This window comes from Mus pahari, chromosome 19 (assembly GCF_900095145.1).
Source record: "Mus pahari chromosome 19, PAHARI_EIJ_v1.1, whole genome shotgun sequence".
Classification (NCBI taxonomy): Eukaryota; Metazoa; Chordata; class Mammalia; order Rodentia; family Muridae; genus Mus; species Mus pahari.
This window is the reverse complement of record NC_034608.1, coordinates 50,565,918-50,591,873: the sequence shown is the minus strand read 5'-3', so window position 1 is coordinate 50,591,873 and position 25,956 is coordinate 50,565,918. Positions and strand designations below refer to the sequence as shown.

At 39.9% G+C, this 25,956-nt stretch overlaps 2 protein-coding genes across 7 annotated transcripts in view; one reads left to right on the top strand and one right to left on the bottom strand.

Annotated features, from left to right (window-relative positions):
* Purg (purine rich element binding protein G) overlaps positions 1-20,351 on the bottom strand; it is a 30,882-nt gene extending 10,531 nt beyond the window's left edge. Inside the window, exons 1-3 of one of the 3 annotated variants that reach the window (XM_029531725.1) lie at positions 19,941-20,010; positions 18,791-19,672; positions 16,720-16,811 (exon numbers count right to left, since the gene is read on the bottom strand). In XM_029531725.1, coding sequence (XP_029387585.1) covers positions 16,722-16,811; positions 18,791-19,666 — 966 coding nt within the window. In that variant the 5' untranslated portion in view covers positions 19,667-19,672; positions 19,941-20,010 and the 3' untranslated portion in view covers positions 16,720-16,721. Of the gene's footprint in view, positions 1-16,719; positions 19,673-19,940 lie in introns of those variants that run through there. The other 2 variants (XM_021219525.2, XM_021219523.2) reach the window with 2 other exon arrangements.
* Positions 20,352-20,504: 153 nt separating this feature from the next.
* Positions 20,505-25,956, top strand: part of Wrn (WRN RecQ like helicase) — a 131,334-nt gene continuing 125,882 nt past the window's right edge. For 3 of the 4 annotated variants that reach the window (XM_029532081.1, XM_029532083.1, XM_021219203.2), the window contains exon 1: positions 20,512-20,667. The gene's annotated coding sequence lies outside the window, so the exon portion shown is untranslated. Of the gene's footprint in view, positions 20,668-25,956 lie in introns of all 4 variants that reach the window. The other variant, XM_029532084.1, reaches the window with a different exon arrangement.

Below are 25,956 nucleotides of genomic sequence, written 5' to 3'. Positions count from 1 at the left end.
GGGCCCAAACTGTAGCAGCCCCTTATATCCTGAGACCCAGGAATTTAAGACTGCAAAGTTTCTTCCTTTAAAGGACTTGAAATGAGTTCCACACCTAATCTTAATCTTTCTGTTTGTTTGTTTTATTCTGGGGTAGGCTCTTATCAGCCAAGGCTGGCCTTGAATTCTCTTTGTGCCTTAGCTGAACTGGCAGTCCTGAGGTTACAGACATTTGTTTCCACACAGACTTGCAATGATGGTTTCAATTTTAGAAGAAAGGGATGAGAAAATTCACCCAGTGCTGAGAAAACACCCAGCAGTATCCTAAATCAACGTAATACTCCCACTGCCTCTGGAGCAGAAGGTGAACACCGGCTGTAGAGAAACCACGCTATAGGATCTTGTGCAGGTTCTGAAGTGAGTAGTTACGTGGTTTTTGAAGAAACTACAAGACATCTTTGAGGTAGTTCCCTGTTTAGGAGGGGAGAGGAGAGTCCTTCAGAATGAATCAGAGTTGAGGGCATATGTAGATATTAGGTTTTTGAGTCATTATGGCTATCCATGCATGCCAGGATGAAGAAACAGAAGCAGCCATTCTTTTAGTGCATAGCCAACTGGTCTTCAACTCATGTGACCTACCTAATGCTCAGCTTCTGAAAGATGGGAACTTTTTTTTTTTAAAATATCTTAATCATAATCTTATTCATTTTCTTAATCATGTCTTTGGATGAACAGAAGATCTGAATTCTGTTTGAGTCTCATGTACATTTTTTATTACATAGTTAGTGCCTTTGGTTTTCTGTCCAAGCAAATTTCATTACACATTCATGCCTGTGTGTCAACAACTGCCACACTTCCAAGATTACAAGTTGGGATGTTTAATAATGCTGTTAACATTTCTTATGTGACAGGTATTTTGCTATGGCTTCATGTAACTTAGAATGTTTAATTTTCTTAAGCAGCAACTGGTTCACAAGTGGACCCTTTTGCTCTGGAATTGATTCAAGGCCCTGGAGACAGAAGATGGCGTAGAAAAGAGTGGGTGACCAGCAGGTACAAATTGGATGTTGAATGAATACCTTTCAGAACACCGTAAAGTTAGATTAAATGCCTCTGCTATGCAGCTGATAGAATCTGGACTTCAATCCAGGATGTCTGACACCAAGCTGGTTACTATGCGATACTAGTGGTTGAGAATTTAGGGGGACCCAGAACCTACAAATATCATTAAAATCATTGCTATGGAATAAGGGAGTGGAAGAAGTTAATTATAAAGATTCTAGTTTTATTCTTTTCATAGTAAAAGGTAGTTGTGGAACTTCTATTAAGCTCTTCCTTGATAATCCTAGTCATATGAAGCATTTTAAATGCAGTTTACACATATAATATTTAAATATAGGATAATTTACAAATATATAATTCTTGCAGATTAGGCCAACTTGCACATGAACTTTTTATGGCCATAAATATAAGGTCAGAATAATCCCATTTGCATGTAAAATTCAGAAATTAAGATGGTGAATTCCTCAGCAATGCTACAACTCTGGTAACCTAGGAATACCAAGGATAGGGGTCATTTATTTTGTGGAATTTCCTACTTAAAGCTTTGATCACAGTGTTATTAATCCTAGTGAAGTGGAGATATTTCTAATACGTGTTGAGTTCTTGCTCTAACAGAGATGATGTAGTGAATGTGATTGAATTTGGGTGTGTGACTGAAGGCAATGCGGCTCTTTGGTCTCCACTCTTGTTCACTTTGAACCCTCAGGAGGGGGACAGAGGCGTGGGTTCTTCAGTTAGGTAAGAAACTCACACTACCTTCAAACGGATCTTCAGAACGGTCTCTTTCAGCTTATTATGTAGTCACTTATTAATCTCTTGTGCATAGGTTCATGGTATTCATGAAGTTCTTAAAGAATAAAATATTGTATTAAAAACCAATAAACTAGACAAATACAAAAAGTGAACATTGGGGGTGGGGTGGGGGGGGAAACTCATTAGTTGATTTATCAGGCCTACTATGCAAATGAGGTAGTTAAACTCACAATGCAGGTGCAATGATAGGATAACAGGGGCACCAGGGATCAGGCTGCTCAGGCAGAGAGAGTAATGCCTGTTTCAAGGAGAGCAGCTAGGCTGCAGTGTTGACAGAACCCAGTGAAGAGATCTGGGTACTGACAGGACCACTAGACTTGAGCCTAAAAATCATGTGAAAGCAAGGAGGTACCTACAATGCTTGCTTCTTTTTCTGTTCTTTTCTCTTCTTTCCTCTTTTCTTCCTTCCTTCTTCCTTTTTTTTTTTTTTAAATAGAATTTCATGTAGTCTAGGCTGGCCAGGAACTTGTGTTCCCCTGCCTCCAACTCAGAAATGGCTGGGATTATTGGCACGGACCACCACATCTGCCCAGAATGCAGTCTTACAAGTCCTTTAACTGTAAAAGCGTTTATTTAAACTGACCAACTTTAATTTTCAAGGCTGCCACTTAAAATTTGTCTGTCAGTATGAAGGCTTTGCTCATCAGTCATGCCTTGTTATTTCATTATTAGGCAGGCTGGTGATTACGGCAAATCACGGCACCGGCCAGGGCCTCAGTTTTCTATCTCTAAGAGGGGCTAGCACAACTTAAATCAGGACAAAATGAGGCTGAGCATGTGAAAGAACTCGGAAAATGACTTCAAGTTCTACATAAATTAAAATGTAAAGTTTCAGTCTTTAATTCAATTAGAAAATAATAAATGAACAGTCATGGGAAAATGTTCAGGATACACCAGTTTCTTTTACCACAGTGCATGCCCGAGTGGCGTGCACTGCAACATTGCTATGTGAGAACTAGAGTGTCTGCTGCCTCACAGGACCTGAACAGAATCAGGCCTATTCCACTGGGCTCACCACAGTAAAGAGCGTCACTACAGTAAAGAGCGCTGGTTGCTGTAAATTCTTTTATGTGGAAAGCGATCTGGAACTACACAATGAGTGAGCTAAGACTCAAGTCAGACAGACTACAAAAGCCCAAGGCGGCAAGAGCAAATATGCACTACATGTCCCCATGCCATGCCACCCAGCTACAGAAACCATGGTAGAATTAGATGATGTGTCTTCATGGGGATGCACAGCTATCACTCATGCCTGCTGCACAGGAACTCAGTGCCACTTGAGCACTCTAGGCATGAGATGGAACAGATTGCTATTTTCATTCCTGGACAGCAAGAGAGCTTTGGAATGATGAAGACAAAATTAGTGTCTAAAATAGTACTGTTGTATTTCTCTGTTTGCATGAGTGAAATATATTTAGTGCACTGACAGAATGTAAAAAAAAAAAATCATACTTAAAAGATCAATTGCTAAATGTAAAATATTGCCAATTACGATAGCGTTACTCTTCTCATAGGTATGAACACACATGGAACATGGCAGATAAAAGAAATAGCTGCTGAAGGGAAATATGAGTTTGATTAGGCTCCAAAAGATCTTTAGAGCCGAGTAATATTGGGCATGGCACAAAAATGTCTTTAAGTAAAATTTAGGATGTTTAGAAAACAGAAGACCCACACATTGCACCTTAATTTGTGCAGCATCTTTGCAACAAAAATGACATAGCATTCCCTAGCGGGCTTCGAATGATCACTTTCATTATCACTTGTCACTGTTTAAAGTTCTGGCGAGTACTGTGATTTCCAAGGCAGAAAAGCAACAGGAGAGATCAGCGGTGATTAAGTGAAGAGAGATGATTTTTGCAATCAGCACAGGGCAGGGTGTGGAGGGAACGCAGAGGAGGAAGAGAGAGGCCTTTACATTTATGTTCAAGTCAAGGAGGTAAGAGCTTTCCTATGGAAACCAAGTTTAATGTATCCTTAACCAAGATTCAGGTCACATGTCTAAAAAAATCTCATCAGACTCTAAGAACTGCCTGCTTAAAGCTTTTGTCTAGTTAAAACTTACATAGGATTATTAATTAATTTCTGTATTAGCACGCGTACACACACACACACACACACACACACACACACACATACACACACTAATCATGGGGACTAGTCAAATTAGAAGTAAAACTGTAAAAGAGCCATAACTACGTATGGAAAATGCTAGGGACAGAATGATCAATAAATGACAGACACAGCAAGAGCAGCTGCAGAAGATGAAGGCCAGAGAAGGAAGTTGAAGATTGCTAAGAAGGTTGACTGGCTCCAGGGATAAAGCCATGAGAAGGGTCCAGAGCTCACTTAGCCTGACACAGTCCCCACAGTGCTGAGTGAGATGAATAGCATTCTCAATGCTGAATGCCTTGTTCTAGGCCCAGGAAACCATCTGCTAGAAACCAAGACTTGGCTCCTCAACATTGGTACCCTGCCCTGTATACAATAGCGTTGTTGCGCCTCAGGTCAAAGGCAAGACTACGACTCTTTCAAACTCCACAAAGACTTCAAATAATAGTCCGAGTAATAAATACCTAAAATTCTTTGGTTTTCTTAAGTATATTATAAATACAGTAAGTAATTTAGCATTATATGCAATTTGGTTTAAAGCTATGCTGTGTACCAAATTTATTGTGTAAAAAATTAACTTGTCATTTAGAATTATTGAAATTAATTACTGAAAGTCTAGATTATCAAGTTCTGTGTTTACCCAAGATTAATCTTTTCTATATAAAAATGTAAAAGTTTCTATCACATAGCATGTGGGTTCTATGGAGTAAGTCTCATATCAGATGCAAATACTTTAGTGAAAGGAACTTCTTGAACCGTAGGTTGTTATATCTTCAAACCTAAGTTAGAGCCTTTTAAAAAAGTCGAACAATGAATTCAAGCTATCATTAGTTACCATAAGTGCCACAGGCAGTCTATATTCTAAATCAATTTAGTATTATAAATTATATAAAAGGTAAATGATTTTTAAAATGAACGCTCAGAACCTGGCTGAAACTCAGTGCTTTCTACAGTTTCCTACTTGTACAACATCAGTGCTAATCTTCTATCCGAGATGGCAAATGGAGAACTGGCTAAATTGTGATGCTGGCAGCCTGAGCTTGGGAGAGAGAGGGCACTAAATGGAGCTCTGTGATTTAGGTCTGCTAATAATACACAATGAAGAGGGATTTTAAATAGCAAGAGGAGAGCAGAAAAGAAAGAGAAGTAATTGCTTGGTCGGCTACAGAACCAGCCAGATACACCACATTTCCTTAGTTAAATCTCTTTAATTTAATGAAAAAAATTGCCCCTGATGGAAAAAGAAAAAGAAAAATCTTGTGTTGAGTGTTCTTATGGCCAAGGTTTCTGAAAATAATATTTGAGACTTTATCGTCACAAAGTGCATTTTTATTTTACTCATATTATTTTATACCCAAATATATTATTCCCATAATAGTTGTTTCATGCCAAATAGTTTCATATTGCATTAAGGAAAGATTTTTGAAATTATTTAATAAATATTAATACTGTCAGGTTCTAGGAAAACATCCAATCTGATGCATGTTATGTGTCAGAAGAAAATGAACCTCTGGTGTCCATTGGAAAGAGCCACGTGAAGTCTAATATTTAAGCCTGCTTTTCCTGGCAACCACAGCTTCAAATCTTGAACAAATAAGCAACACAAAATGGCCTCGAGTCTACCCCAGTTCTCAGAATAAAAGCTTACTTTCACTGGAAGAAATCCCAGGACAGAATATCCTCCACTTAGTAACAAGGATTATATGGACGATCTCCATATACGGACAAGGGCTTTGCGATTCTAAATCTTTTTGCATGCTAGAACTGTAAGAAGATAAAGCTTTATTGGGTGAGCAAAGTGACAATAACTATAAATCCATTGTAAAAGAGGGGTTCAGAAGTGATTTGTGCATTTTTTAAAAAGATTTATTTATTTATTATATGTAAGTACACTGTAGCTGTCTTCAGACGTTCCAGAAGAGGGAGTCAGATCTTGTTACAGATGGTTATGAGCCACCATGTGGTTGCTGGGATTTGAACTCAGGACCTTCTGAAGAGCAGTCAGTGCTCTTATCCGCTGAGCCATCTTGCCAGCCCAGTTGATCACCTTCTGTAGAAGGTACAATATAAGGGGCTACTTGAGTTTATAGTACTGTTAAAATCTTTACATTTGAGAGCGAGCACTGTGATTTGTTGAGGGCGATCAGTGACTAATTAGAGATGGTTTTGATCTTTTTTTTTAAAGATTCATTTGTTTATTATATGTAAGTACACAGTAGCTGTCTTCAGACACATCAGGAGAGTGCACCACGATGGGGTGGGGCTGGGGAGAAATGGGGAGATTAATGGCACAGGAGTTCAGTTTTTCCACAGAAATGTTCTTCAGTTTGGCTACATACAAATAATATGATTGACCACTAGGAAACTTTTGAGTGGTTAATTTTATGATGTGTAGTTTTTGAACACAATTTTTAAAAAGACTATTAGGAATGACATATTAAAAAAAATTCCAAAATTAAGGATGTTTTTAATATTCCTAATATTTTCGGAGAAAGGACTGATAAAAATGTTAAGAGAATTAGAGGGTCAAGTTGTGAGAGACTGAAAAGGATTAATGAACTCAGGCAGCATAGAATTTCAGAAATGGGGTTGACAGTGAGAAAGGGCCATTGAAACTTGAGTTTGTGGGGAGAATAGTGGAGGCAGACACTTGGTGTCCTCCGTATTCTCCCGCTATACCAAAGAAGCTGGCCAATGTGACACTTGATCTTGTACACAACACAAGATCTTGTAACAACCACCACCACCACCTCTAAGCATCCAGATAATTAGAACAAGACAATTCAAAATGTTAATTTCAGAACCACTCTACCAACTAGTCAGTCACGATCCCTTGTAGATGAGAATCCACACTGACCTTGTTAATATGCCGTGTCACTAATGTCTGAGTTCCACTGGACTTTTTAATTTTTGGAATAGATTTGTGTGTGTGTGTGTGTGTGTGTGTGTGTGTGCATGTGTGTGCAGGTATATGTTATGGAGATGACACTTGGCTGGGATTGGTTCTTTCCTTTTATCATGTAGGTTCTGGTGACTGGATTTCTATTAGGCTAGGCAGCAAGTGCCCTTACCTGTTGAGCTGCCTTGTTGGCCCAACTGGACTCAATTTTAAAGGGAGAAAATGCTGTTATTTTAATGGTGCTTAGAACTCTGCCGAAGCAAATATAAACAGAAACCTTTAAGGGTCTACTTTTGGTATTATCATGGCAAAGAGTTTTCTGTTCCTTGGAGACTCTTGGTTTAAAACCATTTCTATGAACTGCTAGACTCAGTCCTAGGTGAGTCACCTGGTACTAGGTGCTGTAAGTGTCAGCTGTTGTGCTGGATGTGAACTGTTTAGAGCTATAATCTGACCTTTTCTAACTTTGAAGTTGGGGTGACACACAAGCATATACTCCGCACGAGTGTCCCTCTCTTCCCCTCTCTACAGATTTCCAGGTTCAACAACAAATGATACAAACCAAGTTTCCATTAGTTCTCCAAGAGCAAGGCTTAGGGGCTGGAATCTCTCTATATGCATATATAGTATATATTTGTGTGGTGTAGAAACTGTTATAAGCAATTCATCTAACTAGTAAAGTCGGAGAAAAACTACTTCTCCTTTAAAAACATCTAAGTCTTGGGGATAGAACCGGGGGTGTGCTTGGCAAGTGAACTATCAAAGAGGTACAGGCCCTCAAAACTGGTTGTGTTGTTTTGTAGTAAGAGATAGGTGAAAGTGTGTGTGTGTGTGTGTGTGTGTGTGTGTGTGTGTGTGTTGGGTGAAGGTAATGTTTTTGAATGATCCTTGGCAATTTGAAAACAAATTTCTTTATTCACTTTGCCTAATTAACACAGTTGAATGCAGAAGTCCCACATATTATTTCTCTTAAGCTCTCAGAGTTAAAAAAAGGTGTAGGTAACCACTATTTTCTCATTAGTTCCCTATGTATGTTCACTAAGTACCCACCTAGACTCTGCCTATACAATCTCTACCAGGCTGGCAAACATGGAGTAAGTCATTTTGAAGTGTTATTCATTTTTTAAAGGCAATATACTTAATGTGTGCTTAGGGGAACAATCTCTACATTGAAAGCAATGGGTCCAACTGTTAACTAGGAAAGAAACATAAACTACACTATATAGTTCCTCTATCTTGAAAACACAGAGAAAACTCAGGAAGATGATGAAGATACTGTTATGTGTTTTAAAGGAAATGAGTTTATTTTGCCTCACATATATCTCAAGAAATAATTAGCATTTAAAGCCCCTAAGTCTATTTACCTAACCCATGAATCATTCACATATTGCATGATGCAGATTACAAAATGTTAAGTTTAGAGACTAAAGTAATTTCTAGGTTCCTTTAGGTTTTAACATTTTTATATTCAACAAGCTTATCAGTAATTTTTAAGTCATCATTCACTTTCCTTTCCTGAAATTTATATGCAAAAATTACTTAATAAATTAAAAACATGCTTCAGTACCCATATTATTTGAATGATGATTTTCATGTCTTTATAATCCATCCCTGCCGGCTAGATCTTGAGATAGGTATTGAAAAGTGAGAGGGAATCAGAAAAGTTAGTAAATGTAATGAGTATAAAAAGAAGATAAAATAATTTATCAAAACACTAGTCAACTTATAAAATCTTGCTTTCGATTTGTGAATATCTCAAGGCAGTCCAGGTAGCAGGGTACTAGTTCTAAAGTTTTTCTTCTAGTATCTTTGTAGGTCAGATAGAATCTCACAGATAGATAGTATCACAGTACTAGGTGATGTCCCCAGATCAGTTGCATCCTTTCTTCTGGGATGTCTTAGAAACAGGCATCCTTGGATTTCTCACTTCACCAGTCCCACTGTACAGAAATGCAGGTAGGCATGAGGTTTAACAAGCCCTGAATGGGAATCAGGGAAGTTTGAAAACCATCTTCCTAAAGCACAGGGGAGGGATATGGACCTGTAAAAGGAGCACTCATCCTGTGGGTAATTCTGTGTGACAGAAACTGGAATGATGTCTGCAGAGTATGGGGGCAGGGTGAGCTGTCAGTCAGCTGCCAGGGAAAGTTGTAACAAGCAAAGCCTCCCAGGAACATTGCTAAGACTTGGTTCCAAACTGATTTAGCAGAGCCAGTTATCTTTAGTTCATGAAATGAAACCACAGACCCACAGTGAGCAGTGCTTTGTCTTTTCGGTCTCTAGGGATAGAATCAGGATGCTCCATCATTTGTCCCAACATCTGAATCCTTTAAAAAATTACCAACTTTAAAAGTTGACCAGGGTTGGAGGTTCGGTCTATAATCTATACTTAAGATCAAATAAGTTCTATTTATGAGTAACAACTTAAACGAGTGAATGCATCTTCCTTTAAGCAAAAAAAAAAAAAAAAATCTCTTGGTGAGGCTATTAATCCCATTTATAGGGAACAGTTTTGGATAAAAGAGTTCCCAGTAACCTGAAGCTACTTTATGGTGAGAGGCCAGACTATGTTTTATTACTGTTGGGATGCATGTGTCTGTGTGTCAGATTCTGAGTAAGTCTTACAGATAGCCTTCCCTAACTGATTGAGCATAATCTTTGTCTTGGGTGTCAACTTGGTTCAAATATATTAGTTAGGAAATATGGAGACAATTTTATTATAATGAAGTTAATGATGCTGTTATACAGATTAGAAAGTCTATATGAAGGGTTCTGCAATGCAGTCATATAAAGTAGGTATCCAATATTGGCTATTAGTAATAATAAACCTCAACTGACATCTTTCCATATCTGTCTTTCTTTTCTTCTTCCATTCTTTTTCTTTCTTCCTTCCTTCCTTTTTTTTTTTTTTTTTTAAAGAGGGTTTTATGTAGTCCAGATTGGCCTAATTTGCTATGTAGCCAAGAATGATCCTGAACTTTCTATTCATCCTCAACTCTTAGCTAACTATGGTAAGGATGCCAAGAATGGCTGAGTGAAGAAGGACTGGTCCTCCTTCCTTACAGTCTATATAGAGCTAGCTTATTTCATCGAGTGGCTCTGATCTTTATTATGCTTTGATAGTCATTTGAAAAAATAGGGTGAAAGTAGGGCCACAGTGGTAGACAAAGTCATGCTCTAACTGAATTGTACATATGTAGGAGGGAAAAGATTGTTAGTAAACTGAATTCTATCTCTGAAGCAAATTAGTAAGTGGCAAGAAACGTTCGGGACTTAGGTAACTGTATACATTGTTATCGTTATTGCTGGCTCGTTATTTTGTGGTTCTATTCTTAGATCTGTTGTGAGGTTTTGGCATTTCAAGCGTGTATTTTTAGGTAAAGCTGCAGTTTGACCGTAGGCTGAGGAAAAGTCTCATCCTATTGACAAATGGAAAGAACCAACAAACTAAACTGTTCTATCATGTCCCACTTAGATCCCAAACACCAAGAGAAGCAATTGAGAACTGAAAATACATCTGCTTTTTTTTAGGAGAGGGAGGAGAAAACAGAGAAAGAACTTTGTCTACAATAGTCAATTAATTCCATGGAATTTGTTCAAAATAGGCCAGCTAAATTGCTACTGTGAACCACCAGTGGGCCAAAGATAGGCAATCACATGGTATGTTTTGGGAAAGTAGAATTTTTAAGACAATCAAAATATTGATGTGCTTATGTTCGTTAAGATACAGGTATGTTGCTCTTAAATGCTGTCTTTGATAGTCTGTTGAGAAAGGCATCACTCTAACACTTTTTATTGGCTGGTGCTGACACGGCACAGTGGAGGACTTAGCGTCTACAGCAATGCCCTCGTGACCATAACGTATCTAGTTCTCCACTCATGAACTACACAACAGATCTCTCCTGCTGCAGCTAGGTAAGTGGTCCTCAGTGAGTTCACCATCATAGGTTATTTAATATGGCCAAGGAGGAGAGGACCAAAGTCAGTACTTCATTCTCTGGGACACTGACGACAGTAGCCACATACCACTTAGCACTGTATTCTATAATTATTTCAGGAATGGCATTTGGACAATGGTGCTAGGTTTTAAAAAATTCCTATGTCATGCAGAATGTATGAGGTGATTATAGAATATATACAATAAACAAGTCACACTCAAAAATGAGACTTCACATATAAATCTGTTCCCCTCAAAAAATAAAAGCAGAGGACAATGGTCGAACAAAAGTGTGAGAAAATGTAGTTACTATGTAACAACCACTTTTACACCTTTAGGGCCAGCTCCTAACGGGAGACATTCTGGCTTTAGTCAGCTAAAGCATTCAGATTTATAACCTTAATTTAGTGAAGATTAAAAAGAGAAACTTTACCCCTTCAAACTTACCCCCTGAACAACTCAAACGCTTAAATACCGTAAGAAATTTTAATGGTCCGTTCTTTCTTTTTTTCAATTTTTATTATTTCCTAAAAACTTGGAGACTTTAGAGAACAGCTGTCAGAACTAGGTATAAAAAGGGGAAAGTCAAAGACATACAGTCGCACTCAGGTATCAGAGACCAATCTCCATGGAGACACTCTTCTATAGAAACCAGCTGTCTGTGTCATGCTCACACAACTAAGGGCCTCCCCAGCGGCAGCACTGGCGGACCACTCCGTGCTTCAGTGTGTTGGCGGATGTTACAATCAATAAAACTAACAATTTTTACAAGGGAAACACATGAAAAATTTAGGAAGGCTAATTTACCAAAAACAAGGGAACTCCGAAGAGGAATTGCAAGTTATTATTTTGTCCTAAATTTAAGTACAGTTCATGTTGAAAGAAGATTTGCTACAGAGAAATATATATGTATATATAATATATATTATATATATAATTTGAATTTAAACAAGTCAATATATGCAAATTGTGGCCGGTTTTGCAGATCCACTAAAGGATGGTGAGTTAGTCATTAAATATGTGATTCACTCAGGATTTTAAAGTGTTTGAAAGAATCATGTTTTCTGACAATACCTCTCTCATTTTTGAACAGGAAATTATGTTATCAACCACACAGAAATTACCATAAAGTTTAAAGCAGAGCCTTTAGTTTTTGTATCTTGTGGAAGTTTACAGATACCAATCTATTAAAAGAATCCCTAGCCCATGTTTAAGATCGATTTCTAATTCTGTTGAGTCTTTTGCCCTAGTTGCTTTCATTTGTAAAATTGAAGGGGTTGGGGTAGGCGATTTCCTGTCTCAGGTTTATTCCCCACACTGGTAGTCAACAGAAAAGAGAAGGTCTTAATATGCCCACATGGTGAGCATGACTTATGGTCCCCCTCCCCTGCAAGTAATATTAGAGAACTATTGAAGTAGTTTTGCTTATATTTTCATGAATAGTAATAATTGCCAGTGTTCTCTTTGTTTTCTTTTGTCTACTGTGCTTTTCAATAGATCCATTTGCTACTTCACATTCTCCCAGCAGATGACTTGGTTGTACTTATAGCCCCTTAACTTCCTAAGGTATACTCTTATCATCATAGCCCCAGGATTTCTCACAGACTCTGACCCATTAAAAAACCAACAGGGGGAAGAAAAAAAAAAAAGCCCAACCCATTCATGGTTGGGAATGTGGCTCAGTGGCAGAGTGCATGCCTTATATTGGCATGGCCTTCCAGTCTCCAGTCCTTCCCCGCACACCCTCCACACACACACACACACACACACACACACACACACACACGCGCACCAAAACAAATTCAAGAAAAAAAAATAGTGCTTTAAATGATTACGAACAGTGCTGTTGCTTTGTGTAGACATGCATATCAAAAGCTGTTAAATAAACTTTATACCTTCCTTACCACATGGATAAAATGTTTCATGTTAATGAATCAAGCCATTTGAACAAAGCCATAACATAAAATCTCTCACTACAGTTCTAATGATCACATGCTCATAATGGCAAGGTCTTTGGATAAAAAAAAAAAATAGTAGCAGTTAGTAAAAATTGAAAGCTATAATTTGTTAAAGCTTTTAAATATCAGAGCTTTTCACTAGAGAACACAGTTAACCTCACATGCCACTTGGCTATATTAATTAATATCCAGATTCCCCTGAACTAACGTGTTACTTCAGGAAAAACAACAATAGTTTTTTTTTTGAGAGGGACACAGAGAGCGACATGGAAGGTGAGAGGTGGGCAGGTGTGAGGATGCAAACTAGGATGAGAAACTGCACATCTGTACACCTAACAAGAAACACAGACATCTGCAATCTAAGTCTATACCAATGGGATTCACTTACTATTTTCTTGATGTTTTCTCTGTATAAAAGTGATATGCTAGCAAGATAAAATATGATATCTAGTAAAAAGAAAAAAATTCCTTAAATGCCAGACCTAAAGTTGATATTATTAGGAATGGGATGGTTATGTGTTTATGCATTTGAAAAGAATATATGTATGTACATGTTTACATGTGAGAATGACTGTAAAAGGATAAATAACAAATTATTAACACTGGTTGCTACTTTTCATTGTCTACTGTAGCATCTTCTTCTTATTATTTGGAGCTACATTGCATGTAGCTCGGGCTGCAGTTACTGGAGCTGAGGATGACCTTCAGCTTTAGCCCCTCCTGCCTTCACCTTAGTGTTGAAGTGACAAAGCATGCGCTCCCATACCCCCCCTTATGTGGATGGGAATCAAGTCCAGGGCTTTGTGCTCTCTGGGCAAACATTTGTTCCAACTGAGCTACAGCCTCTGTCCATAAATCTGCTGCTATAGGAATAGTTTTTTCTATTCAAAAATGTTAAAATTTACCACTAAAATAAATCTACATGGCTGAAAAATGTCATATCAGATTAAGAACGAAGACCAATTTTCCCCCCATTTTATAAGAAAATAGTAAAAATTTCCCCTAAAATCTACCTATGTATATTTGATCATATTTTCTTTATGGTAGACTTGCTGTTATCTAGAAAACAATTTTTGTAAGATATTGGCCTGGGAAACACATTTTTCCTTACTCTGGTGCTACGGTACTGTAGACTACAGACGGTTACAGCAGAATGCTAATTCCTTATCCCCTTCCTCTGACAGGGCTAGCCATTAGCCACAACTTCTCTATGGAAGTTAAGACATCTCTCAGGAAACTTTGGAAAGGTTTGAATGAATCTTATGTGGCAATGCCAGGTCTTGTATCTGTACCATTCTGGAGGTACGGAATCAATGTTAATTTCTTTTGACAAAATATCCTGCCAAAGATGCTTGGTGTTTGGTAAAGACAGACTTCAGACTAGGTGGTGACTCACCAAAGCCCTTACCTAAAGATTGGAAGAGGATTTCATGTTTCAGTCAAAGTTGTTTGGAAGAAAGCAAGAAAAAAAAAAAAACAACAAAAAACACCTCATTTTCAAATAACCAATTAAAACTCAAATTGAACCGCATTCATTTAAATGTTAAGTAAACTGTAAAATAAATCTCAAGAAATGACAATACATCAGTTTTCAATGGTAGCTGCTGATTAAAAATGAGTATCTGAGATTATAGTCCAATTTCATCCTCTTCAAACTGTGCAGCTCAGATAAATGTTTATTTTACTGAAAATATTTGCAAAATTACAATATAAATACATGATTAGATTAAGATAGGATGACTATATGTTTCTTATCTATAGATATAAAATGAATGCAATAAATATAGCACAGTCTTGATGAATTGTTAGTACACAGTGTTTTTCAGTAAAGTACATACAACCTATTATTAAGCAACAATTATCTAGTTTTTCAAATATACATTTTTCAAATGTGTTCGGGGTAGAATGATACACCGAATTCCCCAGTTCTCTTTTGAGTTGTTAAAGGTTAATACTTTTGAAAAATTTGAAATATCCTATTTATTTTTTTAGTACTTATTAAGCTCTTCATACTCCTTACTTGAAACTTTATTACTTTAGTCTGGTGATTTTTAAAACATAAGCTAACCATACTTTAAATTCTAGAGCTGTAGCATGTACTGTCTTTTTATTAGTAACTTAAATACATATTAACAATGGAACAGAATTATTAAAAAAGTTATCTGGCTAGATTCCCCAATTTAATTTTTGGAGTATTATGGGAAGTCTCAAGTAGATATAGTCTGAATTGCAACACTAATCTGGATTAGAAATAGTTTTATATTATTCTAGTCTTTAATACAAATACAAAATCTACTTTAAAATTCCTTGTTAAATGAATTGAGATTTGCTTTAAAACCACCTTCCGTCCTTTTCCATTACACTGCCTTAATAGAAACCTGTTACAATAGTTCTAACACAAACGTGTGCATGCAAGAGATCATCCTACAGATCCTAACTACATAGTTACTGAAACACAGCCTGCCTGTCAAGGGGCATAAATGTACATCTTCTATATACAAAGGTAAAGTGCATTATTAAATTAGTGAACTGACAGATTGTCTGCCTGGACCATATAGCTTTCAAATAGACAAATGTGAAATTCTCCCATTAGAACCAATCATTTCAAGAGGTTCTAAATAGCTTTTCCACCCTGTCATTTATTTTTTTGGCCATGCTCTTTAGTGCAAATAAGCTTGTGTTTGACTCAAGTTTAAGGGACATGGCAGTTTGGGGCTTTAAGAAGGAAAAATAATAAAATGTGGCAGAACTTGAATATCTATATAATACATTGCATCTTTTGCATATAAGCAGCGTATTAGCACTGCTTTTAATTGCTAGGAGCACACTGCCAACTATTGAGGAACCCGTTTCCAGATTTAATACTATTAGCTTATATTATTACAGTTGGAGTCTGTCCACATTATGCTCGATTACTATGTGCAAACATCATCAATGTTTTAGCATTATACAGTGAACTAGTAATTTTGGTTACTAACTTCAATGCTCATTTTTCACTTCTAACATCCAGTTTCCATAAGAGTTTAATGCCTTCAAGGCAAGGATCCTATTATTTTGAAGAATACCATGTACACTTGCAGCTCCATTTATGTTACAAATGACAATAAATAAAATTTATATTGCACAGATAAAAATAGTAGCTTATAAGATACATGGCAACACACATCCTAAGTCCATATGTTTGAACTGGATCACAATTATGGCTAGTGAACTCTTGGGAATTTTAAGTATCAAAAAAAATCATAGCATCATACCATTTTTCAATGAATATAGTAACTATGAGAAGGTAAACAAAGGATTGGTAAAAGTCATAGTGCTTCTAGAGTATATTCAATTGGCTATATATATATATATATATATATATATATATACACCCAATCTATAACTTTGAGATGGTAAGAACTTTGAAGTATACATATAAGGTAGAAAATCTGGCTATTTAGCTAGTCCTTTACTTAAATAATTAATATGAAATGAAGCTAATAATATGTATATACAGTGAATTAAATATATTTATCTTCATGTCTGACATAGTACCATTGGTATATATACGCATATGCATATACACATTTAAACCTCATCAGACTAAAAACCAAAAAGCAATCGGTTAGTCCTAACCTATATAAACATTTCAAAAGAGGAAGATAAGATTTTTAAGAGCGAGTATATACTCACAGCAATAGTGATTGGGACAACTGAGTAATGGAATATTCATAGCTCCGGTTTGCCGAAATCTGACAGGTTGATTATTATTAACAGGCACTATGATGGGCAGCAATAACAATCAGTAGTACAGTAATTCAAGTGCACACCACTCCTTCATATACCCAAGCTACTTCCTATGAAGCCTACAGAGTTACGTTATCTTACAGATAGGACTGGTTAAAAATCCTTGCTACTTTTATAGTCTCGACACCCACCATGTGCTATTAACGCTCTTACTGACATTTTCTTCTAACCTTCAGTTGTTCCATGGTGATCCAGATGGTTCACAAGGGTAGTGAACTGAGTGAGATTCCATCATAGTACTTCGAGAAATGTGAAATAGAATCTGCAACCAACATCAGTATGTACGTCTGGGTTACTAGTTGCTTGGTCTTAACAAAAGCCAATGAACTTAATCTTCTTAATTCGTCCCATGGTTTTCCTTAGTGACCTTAGTTTAATGTGTTTAGAGAAAAAATTCTGGAGGGAAAATTGTTCAAAGCGATTCTGGATTATTTAAGAGCATATCAGAGAAGAGCCACATTCTGACCTCGGTCCTTGCAGCCAGCTCTCACCCATGAGAACTCTATTTGGGCAGTTGAAATCTGCCTGTCTCTTAAATATGATCACATGGACTTACTGTGGAGCAGTACCTGATCCCATGACAAAACACAATTTCGTTTAGAGTAAGATGTAGCCCAACAGATGAAATTTCATTCAGTTAATAAGGGATGTTGTGGGTGTACATGATATTATCTACCCACTTGTTTAAAAATTGCTGAGTGTCTAAAAATTCAGGTGGCACTTTCTGGAAAGTGATTTTTTTTAATACAGGCAAGCACAAATGGATGGATACATCTTGTGTAGAGTAAACCTCTTTGAGAATCTTAAGGAGCACCTTGGAAAATGCCTGAATTTTTCCTTTTAAATGTTTATAACCAATATTGTTTCCAAATATTATATTTCCCAGACTGCAATTTTGTATTCTCAGCAAAAACAAAAAACAAAAAAACAAAAATACCCAAAACAAAAACAACCCCCCAAAACAACAACTTTTTTTTTTTTGGAGTTAAAAGTATGTATAAAAGTCAGGTTTAAGTTTGACATGGTTTTAAGGGTAGCCAATGTAAGAGCCTTACTAAAATATATCAGTAGATATCTTTTTACACCAGTGAACTGGTGCATCAACCCTATGCATGAACAGGAAAGCATAAAATACACTTTGAAAGTTCATGACAGATTTTAAGGAAAAACAATTCCAAATTATCATGAAAGGCTGTTTTAAAACATCAAAATTTCCATAGCAAAGCCACTGGGTGAAACCTCCCTCACAACAGTGACATAAGCATAATTTCCAAAACTTTGGAAAGTCAATAAAATATATAGAACAGGAAACAGAAGATTAGATTACAATTAGCTAGAATAATGAATTAAAACTCTTCCGTGGCTTTGATATGGCAACTAAAACTATAGGGTTTCCACAAAATTTGAAATTATAGAATACTGTTAAGCAATATGACACTGTATCTCATAGGTCTAATTATCTAATAAGATTTGTATTTTAGTGGTACTAGTTAATACTCAGTTACCCAATGAGCAATATATTCCTACCAGTACTTTCATAAAGAAATATACTACACTTGAGGACAATTTCTGTTTCTGTGGTAATTGTCCTACAGGTAAACTTTGCAACTTTTTAACAAAGTACAAACTTTTAACGAAGTATGGGACTTTCTTTGGGGGCGGGATTTGTTAAATAGAAATTCACACTTTCGTCTTAAGTCTATGCATCATCACTTTCAAGATTCTGTCATAGTGCAATGTAAATCTTAAGCTATCGTGATTATAGGTCAGAATGTCACACGCTGCGCCAATCTGCATACTTCAATAGTCTGGAGCAGTTGAAGCAGCTAAACTATTTGGCTCTGGGGAGGTTGGAATTCCCATGAGAATTATAGTGATCTATGTATAACATAACATGAGAATCAGACTCCTTTGAGTATAAACTATGGGGGGGGGGGGGAATATCTCTAATAACAAAAGGCCCAAAAGAGGAGAAACTTCTTCAAATGATCATGATTACGGATCAGTACGTTTAGCCAATTACTGATTTCTAAATTTTGCCTGCTGGAGTTCAATTTCATGCTAGTCCAGGCATTCTTGTTCTTCACCACTGGCCCGACGGCCATCCATTCTCTTTTCCTTATGGCTGTTGCAAATTTTCCTCATCTCTTCTTCATACTTGATAAAATTCTCCCCAAACCTTGTCCAAGCTTTGAACGGAACAGTAATAGTATTACGGTAAGGTGGCCTCACCTCACTTACCTTCAGGAAAATTCCATATTTATTAGAGCCCACATCAAAGTAGAACCTTTTATTGTCCACTCTGAAAGAGGTCCCCTCTGGGAGTTCGAGTGGGTCGTCGTCTCCACACCTTCGTTCTTCTATGTCTCCTTCGCCGTAGTCTTCGATCAGCTGAACCAAGGCATCACGAAATTCAATCATACCTTGCGCTGGGAGGACAATAGTCTGTTCCTGGCCCAAACTGTGGCCAAAGTAACCTATCATGCCAGTGCCCCGCATCATGGTTTGTCTAATCCTTAGGAAGCGACCTCGTTGATTCTCCTTTAGGTCCAGGTAGTATTTCCTATTGTCCCTCTCTATATAGTCCGTTTTAAGGACACTGTGAGGATGCTCTTCGGATCCCACTGACACCGGTGGGGAGGGTGCAGAGTGCTTCTGCCGCCTCCTGGAGACTTGCTCTTTGCTTTGGCCATGCTCTTGCCTGTGGCCTTTCAGGCCCAGGTGGGCATAGTGCTCGATGAAGTCGCCTAGACAGTCCTTCAGCTCTGCTGCCACCGACAGGGAGAGGGTCAGTTTACTCTTTCTGATATTGTCCTGCCGGCCTCTCCCTATCCAGACTTCGGCTATCTTTAGGAAGCGGCCCCGAGAGCTTTGCTTCACGTCTAGGTAAAACCTCTTTTTCTGGATGTCCACACGTTTGGAGGCCAGCTCCTGGATTTCGGATGTGCCCCCAGACTGATTAGGGGTGGCTGACGCGGAGTAGTGGGGGTAGTGAGAATGCTGGGCCTGGGGATAGAGTCTACTCTTGCTTAGGCCAGGGCCCCCTACATTCTTGCCTCCGCGGCCACGGCCGCCGCCGCTGCTGCCGCCGCCTCCCCTTCGCCTGGCTCTTTCCATCTTCAGCTGCAAGTGACAAACAGACACACGGGGTGGGATGGGGGAGGGGTGTTGAGAACAATCGCAGACGCCCCTGGGTCCGCACTGCCCCCGCTGCCGCCGCCCGGAACCCCCACTCTGGCCCGGCTCTCGCGCCCCGGCCTCGGCCGGCTCCGCACCGCACACGCAGCATCCCCATCGGCCGCCCCGGGCCTCCCGTTCCGATTCCCGTACGCTGCCAGCCGCCCAGCTCGGGCTCGGCAGCCCCGGGGGTCCCCAGCCAGCCGACACTCACATCATCTCCGTCACCGATGCCCTTCACGACCACCGCCGCCGCCAGCTCTCGGCCCCTCCGCCGCCGCCGACCCCCGCCTCCTTCCCCGCCGCCGCCGCCGCCGCCGCCGCGCGCTCTGCCCCCCGCCGGAGCAGCGGGGCAGGGGCATCGCCTGCGGCGCCCACCGCCGCCGCCGCGCCTCCTGCGGCCGCTGCCTGGATTCGGGCACCGGCCCGACGCCGCGGGGAGGGCGGGAGGGAGGCGGGGAGCCTCCGGAGGGGCCGGGCTTGGGACCCCGCCTCCCCAGCCGCGCTAACCGAAAGAGGGGGTGAGGGGCTCGGGCTCAGCCTCCGGGCGCGCCCTGACGGCAGACAGCGCGCGGGGACCCGGCGTGCGTGAGAGCCGGCTGGAGAGGTGGCGGGAGGGTTGTGACTTCCCGCGGCTCACCCGCACCCGCGTTGAGACTACATTGCCCAGCGTGCCCAGCGGCCGTCAGCTCCGAGCATGCGCGCTGCGCCGGCCGGCTGCCGTGGGTGGGAGGGCGGCGGGGCTGGGAGAGGCTGGGCGGGGCCGCGGGCGGAGTGCAGGGAAGGGCAGTCTCCAGACCAGAAGTGCACCGAGGCGCCCGTTGGTATAAAGTTAGTAAATGTGAGGCCTCACCCGATGCCTGGGTCGTGGGCTTTGGTTCTCAGTCCTCCATAAATCATCCTGCTGGAGGAGAAGACCCTTAGATCTGGCTCTTCTCAGGGTAACGTGTCTCCCCTGCTTTTGCTTCTCCCCTTTGCGTACCCTGGGCTGTATCTACGCATCTCGGACGCTCGTCCCTCTCGCCCACGGGGCTTTCTCCTGGGGTTGTGTTGGGGAGCTTCTTGGGAAGGGAGCCTTGCCTCCTTTCTCCATCAGATCCCCTGGAAAGGGGCCTCGGAGCCACAGGCCTCCTCTAGTCCCGTCAGTGGGCTTTCCCGCCTCTTCCGCCCCAGCTGCTGTTTATAGCGTTCTTAGAGTCACGCTTTCGGGAAGGGCTGAGGCAGGAGTAACCGAGGCAGGGGAGGCAACCGGCTTTCCACGACTGAGCAAATTGTTTTGGATCTCTTAAGGTCAAGTCATTTTACTAATGAGCATTTTGTTTTGTTGAATATGACTCGTTCTCCCAAAGACCTGATATGTAAAAACCTGGAGAGCAATAAAAATATTTGGGATGCTAATCCAGAGTTCCCAAATAGCGATAATTTCGGCTTTAATTTTTTTCCTTCGATTTTGTTGAGCCTGGGCTTCCCTTCTGTAGCCCCTCACACTTTTAGCCCACGCTGTCCTCGAACTCAAGACAGTAAGGCCTACCCTGTCATGCCCTCTTGATCTTTTATTAGAGATTGTATGCAAAGCCTGCGGCTTATAGGGCAGTTTGGTACTTAATGTCCTTGCATTCTAGTGGTCCCCTGTGTCTCCTCTTGTTTTGAGGATGGAACCCCAGGCTGGGACTACTCACCTGCTTGATATAGCGCTCTTCAATTGAATGGCATCCCAGCCCTGTGCGAATTCAGCATATAATTGTTGAGCAATGCTGACATAACAAAATGAATGAAACAGAGAATATTTACCCCCTTTTGAGCTTACAATTTAGCGGAAAGAGCTACACAAAATGTCAAGTGCAGTACTGACAAAGTGAAAATGAAAGAAAGAGGGGTGAGGGCCAGTGGGGGTTGGGAGGTACAATTCCCAAAAGGTCCTCACTGTGAAGGAAGTGTTTATGGGAGGGGAAAGAAAGTGAAAGCCCCAAGGAGGCTGCCTGGAGTAAGAGTAACCCAGAAAGGCCCTTAGGGTAGAGAAAAGGAGCCTGCTGGTAGAGACCAGAGAGATTGCACAGGATTCAAGACTATGTTAGGAATCTGGTGTCTCATCCTGAAGAGTTGGGAAGCTCTTGTCGAGTTGTCAGGGAAATACACACACACACACACACACACACACACACACACACATACACACACACATACACACACACTATAATTTGCCAGTTTAATAATTTTAAATACAGTTCAGTGATAATAAATTGCACTCCGCATGTGCAAATGTTGCCGCTATCTCCTGCTACCACATTCTTTGTTGTTGATTTGGGTTCTTGTTTGTCTGTTTTCCGATGCTGGGCATTGCCCATGCTATAACTACCTATTCTTTTACTGAGCACACCCTACTTCCAGAAATTGCTCTTCATCCTAAGCAAAAACTCTATAACCATAAAGTAATAACTCCGTTGCCTCCACTTCCCAGGACCCAGAAATTTTGTAATAATGCCACTTCTCTTATGAATCCATCCATTTCAGATACTTAATGTAAATAGAACCGTTTGTTCTGACAGATGTGGCTTCGTCCATCAAGCAAGGTATCATTTTCAAGGCCCATCTATGCTGTGGTTTAGAGCTGAGTTTAATTCCTGTTTTTAAGGCTGAATTAATGAATGAATGGTTCATCGTGTATATGTACAATAGTTTGCTTATCCTTTATACTACTGATAGGTTGGTTTCTCCTTTGTTTGCCCTGAATGTTGTTGTGTGTATCTGTGCCCCTGTTTTAAATTTTTTTGATGTATCTCTGTATATGGGACTTTCTGGCTTCTGTGATAAGCTTTTTGAGTAACTGCCGAACTTTCACACAGGGGTCATGCACAAGTGTCTTAGTTTCCCCAAAGTCTTGTCAAAACTTCTTCTTCTTCTTTTTTTAAATCCCTCCTTATTGTAATCCTGCTAGAGGGTGACATGGGGTAGTATCTTATGTTTGTTTTGCTTTGTATTTGGTATTTGGGCTTTGGTTAATGACTAATGTCATTGAGCAGCTTTTCATGTATTTAATGGCTACTCTTCACTGGTAAAGGACGAAACATAGTCCTTTGCCTATTTTCAAATTTGAGTTTTTAATTTATTCAGTTGTAGGAGCTCTTCATGTGAATATGAAACATCATACATGTATGTGTGTATATGTATATATACATACATATATTATATATATATATGTATATATATAATTTGCAAGACATCATGTTTTGTGCTTTTTTTTTATTTTGTGGGGAATGGTGAGATAGATTTGTGGTGTGTAGCTCTAGCTATCCTTGAATTCGAGATTCCTCCTGCCTTTGCTCACCAAGTGTTGGGACTCTAGGCATGCTCTACAATGCTGGAACTTTTTCATATTTGATAATGTTTCACACGGTGCGAAATTTTGATGATGCTCAATTCATTATCTGTACATGTTAAGATATTAAACCTATTACCATTTCCAAAATCACACATTTTTCATCTATTCTCTGATAATTTCATTTTAACCCCCCCCTTTAAAAAAAAAAACAACGTGAAAGTTTAGCCATTATGTTTGAGTTAATCTCGGTATTCAGTTTGAGTTAAGGGTCCAAGTTTACTCTTTTCCATGTAGGAAAGTAGCTTATAGTAAACAAGTCTTTTTTATTTAAACCTGCTTGGTTGCATTTATTTCTAGATATTTTATTAACTGCTGTTGTAAATGGCGTTGCTTTCTTTCAGATGATTCATCTGTAAGAAACCCTTTAATATAGTCCCTCATATTGTGGTGACACACCCCCCCCAACCATAAAGTTATTTTTGTTGCTACTTCATAACTGTAATTTAGCTACCGCTATGAATCATAGTGCATATCTGAGTATGAAGATGGCCTTAGGCCACCCCTGTGAAAGGGTCGTTCAATTCCCAAAGGGAGTTGAGAACCACTGCTTAGAGGAAAAGAATCAATAGAATGAATCTGTATTAAACGAGGACTCATTAGATTGGCCTATATGCTATAGTCTGGATAGTTCTACCATGCCATTCTTCTTACTGTAGAGGCGGAGAACTCTGTAGCTGCTCAGAGCAGGAAACTGCATGTTTCAGCAGTCCCAACCCACTGCTGAAGGCATGGATGATTCTTGGGGAGCCCCTGGTCTTCAGTCTGTATTGGAAATCCGAAGAAGCTCCAGCTATCAGCGAGGGTAGGTTACAGCAGTGACCTTAGCAGCAACAGGACACATGAACTTTCAGTGTAGATAACCATATCAACAGGACACATGAACTTTCAGTGTAGATAACCATATCAACAGGGTAACTGAACTCACCAGTGAGACATGAAGGCGATGAAACAAGAGGCAAAGCTTTCCCCCCACATCTTCCTTTATCTGGCCGCCCCTGGAAGGTGCCACCTACAGTTAGATTGGGTCTTCCCACTTCAGATACCCTGATTAAAGATGCCTTCTCTGTTGGTTGATTCCAGATCCTGTCAAGTTGACAGTGAAGATTAACTATCACTGGTGCTCCTTAAAAACAAATCGTGTATAAATTCTCTGTCTGGAACTTTCAAAAGTGGCAGTGATAAAAATGGATATTTCTAAGGAAAAGTTGTTTTGTTTGGTGTTTTCCGCAGGGTCATATAATTGCTGATTATTATGTTGAAGAGATTGCCTTCTGTTATTTGTTTTTAAAATCATGAAAAATTGTTAAATTTTATCAGGTACATCATCTGTGTAAATTTAGATAAGCATGCTGTTTTTATTCCATTATATTTCTAATGTGAGTTATTATATTGGCCATTTTTCTCATGTTGAACTATCCTTGTGTTCCTGGGGTTAAATTTCACTCGGTCATGTTATTTAATCCTTAGATTTAAACAGGGACCACTCTGCCTATTGTTTTGAGTTGAGGCTGTCAGGATGTCCATCAGCTATATAGTTAGAGCTAGGTGGGGTGGTGTTCATCTGTATTCCCCGGTCCTTGGACTGAAGCAGGAGGATTGTAGAAAGCTCAAGGCTAATGAATACTAGACTAGCCAGGGCTACATAGCAACAACAAAAATGAAAGTAACCATATACACCCCCCACCTTCTCAGAAATCTCTGGATTGAACTAAGGCTGTCACCATGAAGGTAAGGATGGGATGGAGGATTTACTCAGAGTAGGGTTGCTGATGCTATCATTTCTGGTCCGCCTGAATCTGAGGCCCAGGACATGCCTGGGTTCTGGTCCTCGTCCCCGCTTCTCCTTCCTAGAATGTGTTGGTATGGAACCCACGGCTCCACATGTGCCAGGGGATCTACCATAGAGGCTAGATCCCCAGTACTGCCAGAAATTTGAGCAAATGTCTGGGCATCCCCCTGCCAATGGATCCCAGCCGATTCGAAATAAAATTATCTTTAACAGTAGAATACATGGGCACAATAAGATGATTCATTCCGGCTTGAGAGCTTGTGGTGGCTGGAAGCAAGGTCATGAACTGAGGATGGAGGTGGCGGAGGAGGTATGATAGGCTTAAGGAAGGAGGGGAAGTTATAAAACTGTCATCATAGGTAGAGAGGGTGGAAAAGTGTAGATTGCCAGGAAGTACAAATGACGTCCTTATAGTCAGATTTAAAAGGGAAGACCAGTCAACTCCGGTGTTAGAATTTTAACACCTGAAACACTGATACAGCAGCCATCGTGGAGGTATAAGTGATGGGAAAAAACTTCAGTTAGGGTCTCAGGAGAGAAGTAAAACCAAGTCGGGCAGTGAAGCTAAGGGAGTATGCAAGAGAGTAGTTAACACTCTGGAATTTCAGCTGGTCAGCAAGACAAGTAGATGGGAATGATGACCTGTGTCTGTGACTCCACACTGCGGAGGGTGAGACAGGGAGAGCACCCTAAGCTTGAGGTCATTCTGGGCAACATAGTGAAGTCCAAGCCAACCTGGGCTGCAGAGGGAGATTCTGTCTCAAAAATGATAATAAATGTTTAAATGATAAGTGAAAGCTACTCAGGGGGTGTGAACATTGAATTGCATTGAATTGATAGTGGGTCAAAGGATGGTTGGAGTTGAATTCCTTTGGAGGAATAAGCTTGAAAAGTATGGGATATGTAGAACTTAAGAGTGTGGGCTATCTCAGTTCCTGTTAATGGCAAGAATAGGTGGAAAGGTAGTGAAAATAGGAAGACATTATCTTCTGTCTTAGTCAGGGTTTCTATTCCTACACACACATCATGACCAAGAAGCAAGTTGGGGAGGAAAGGGTTTAT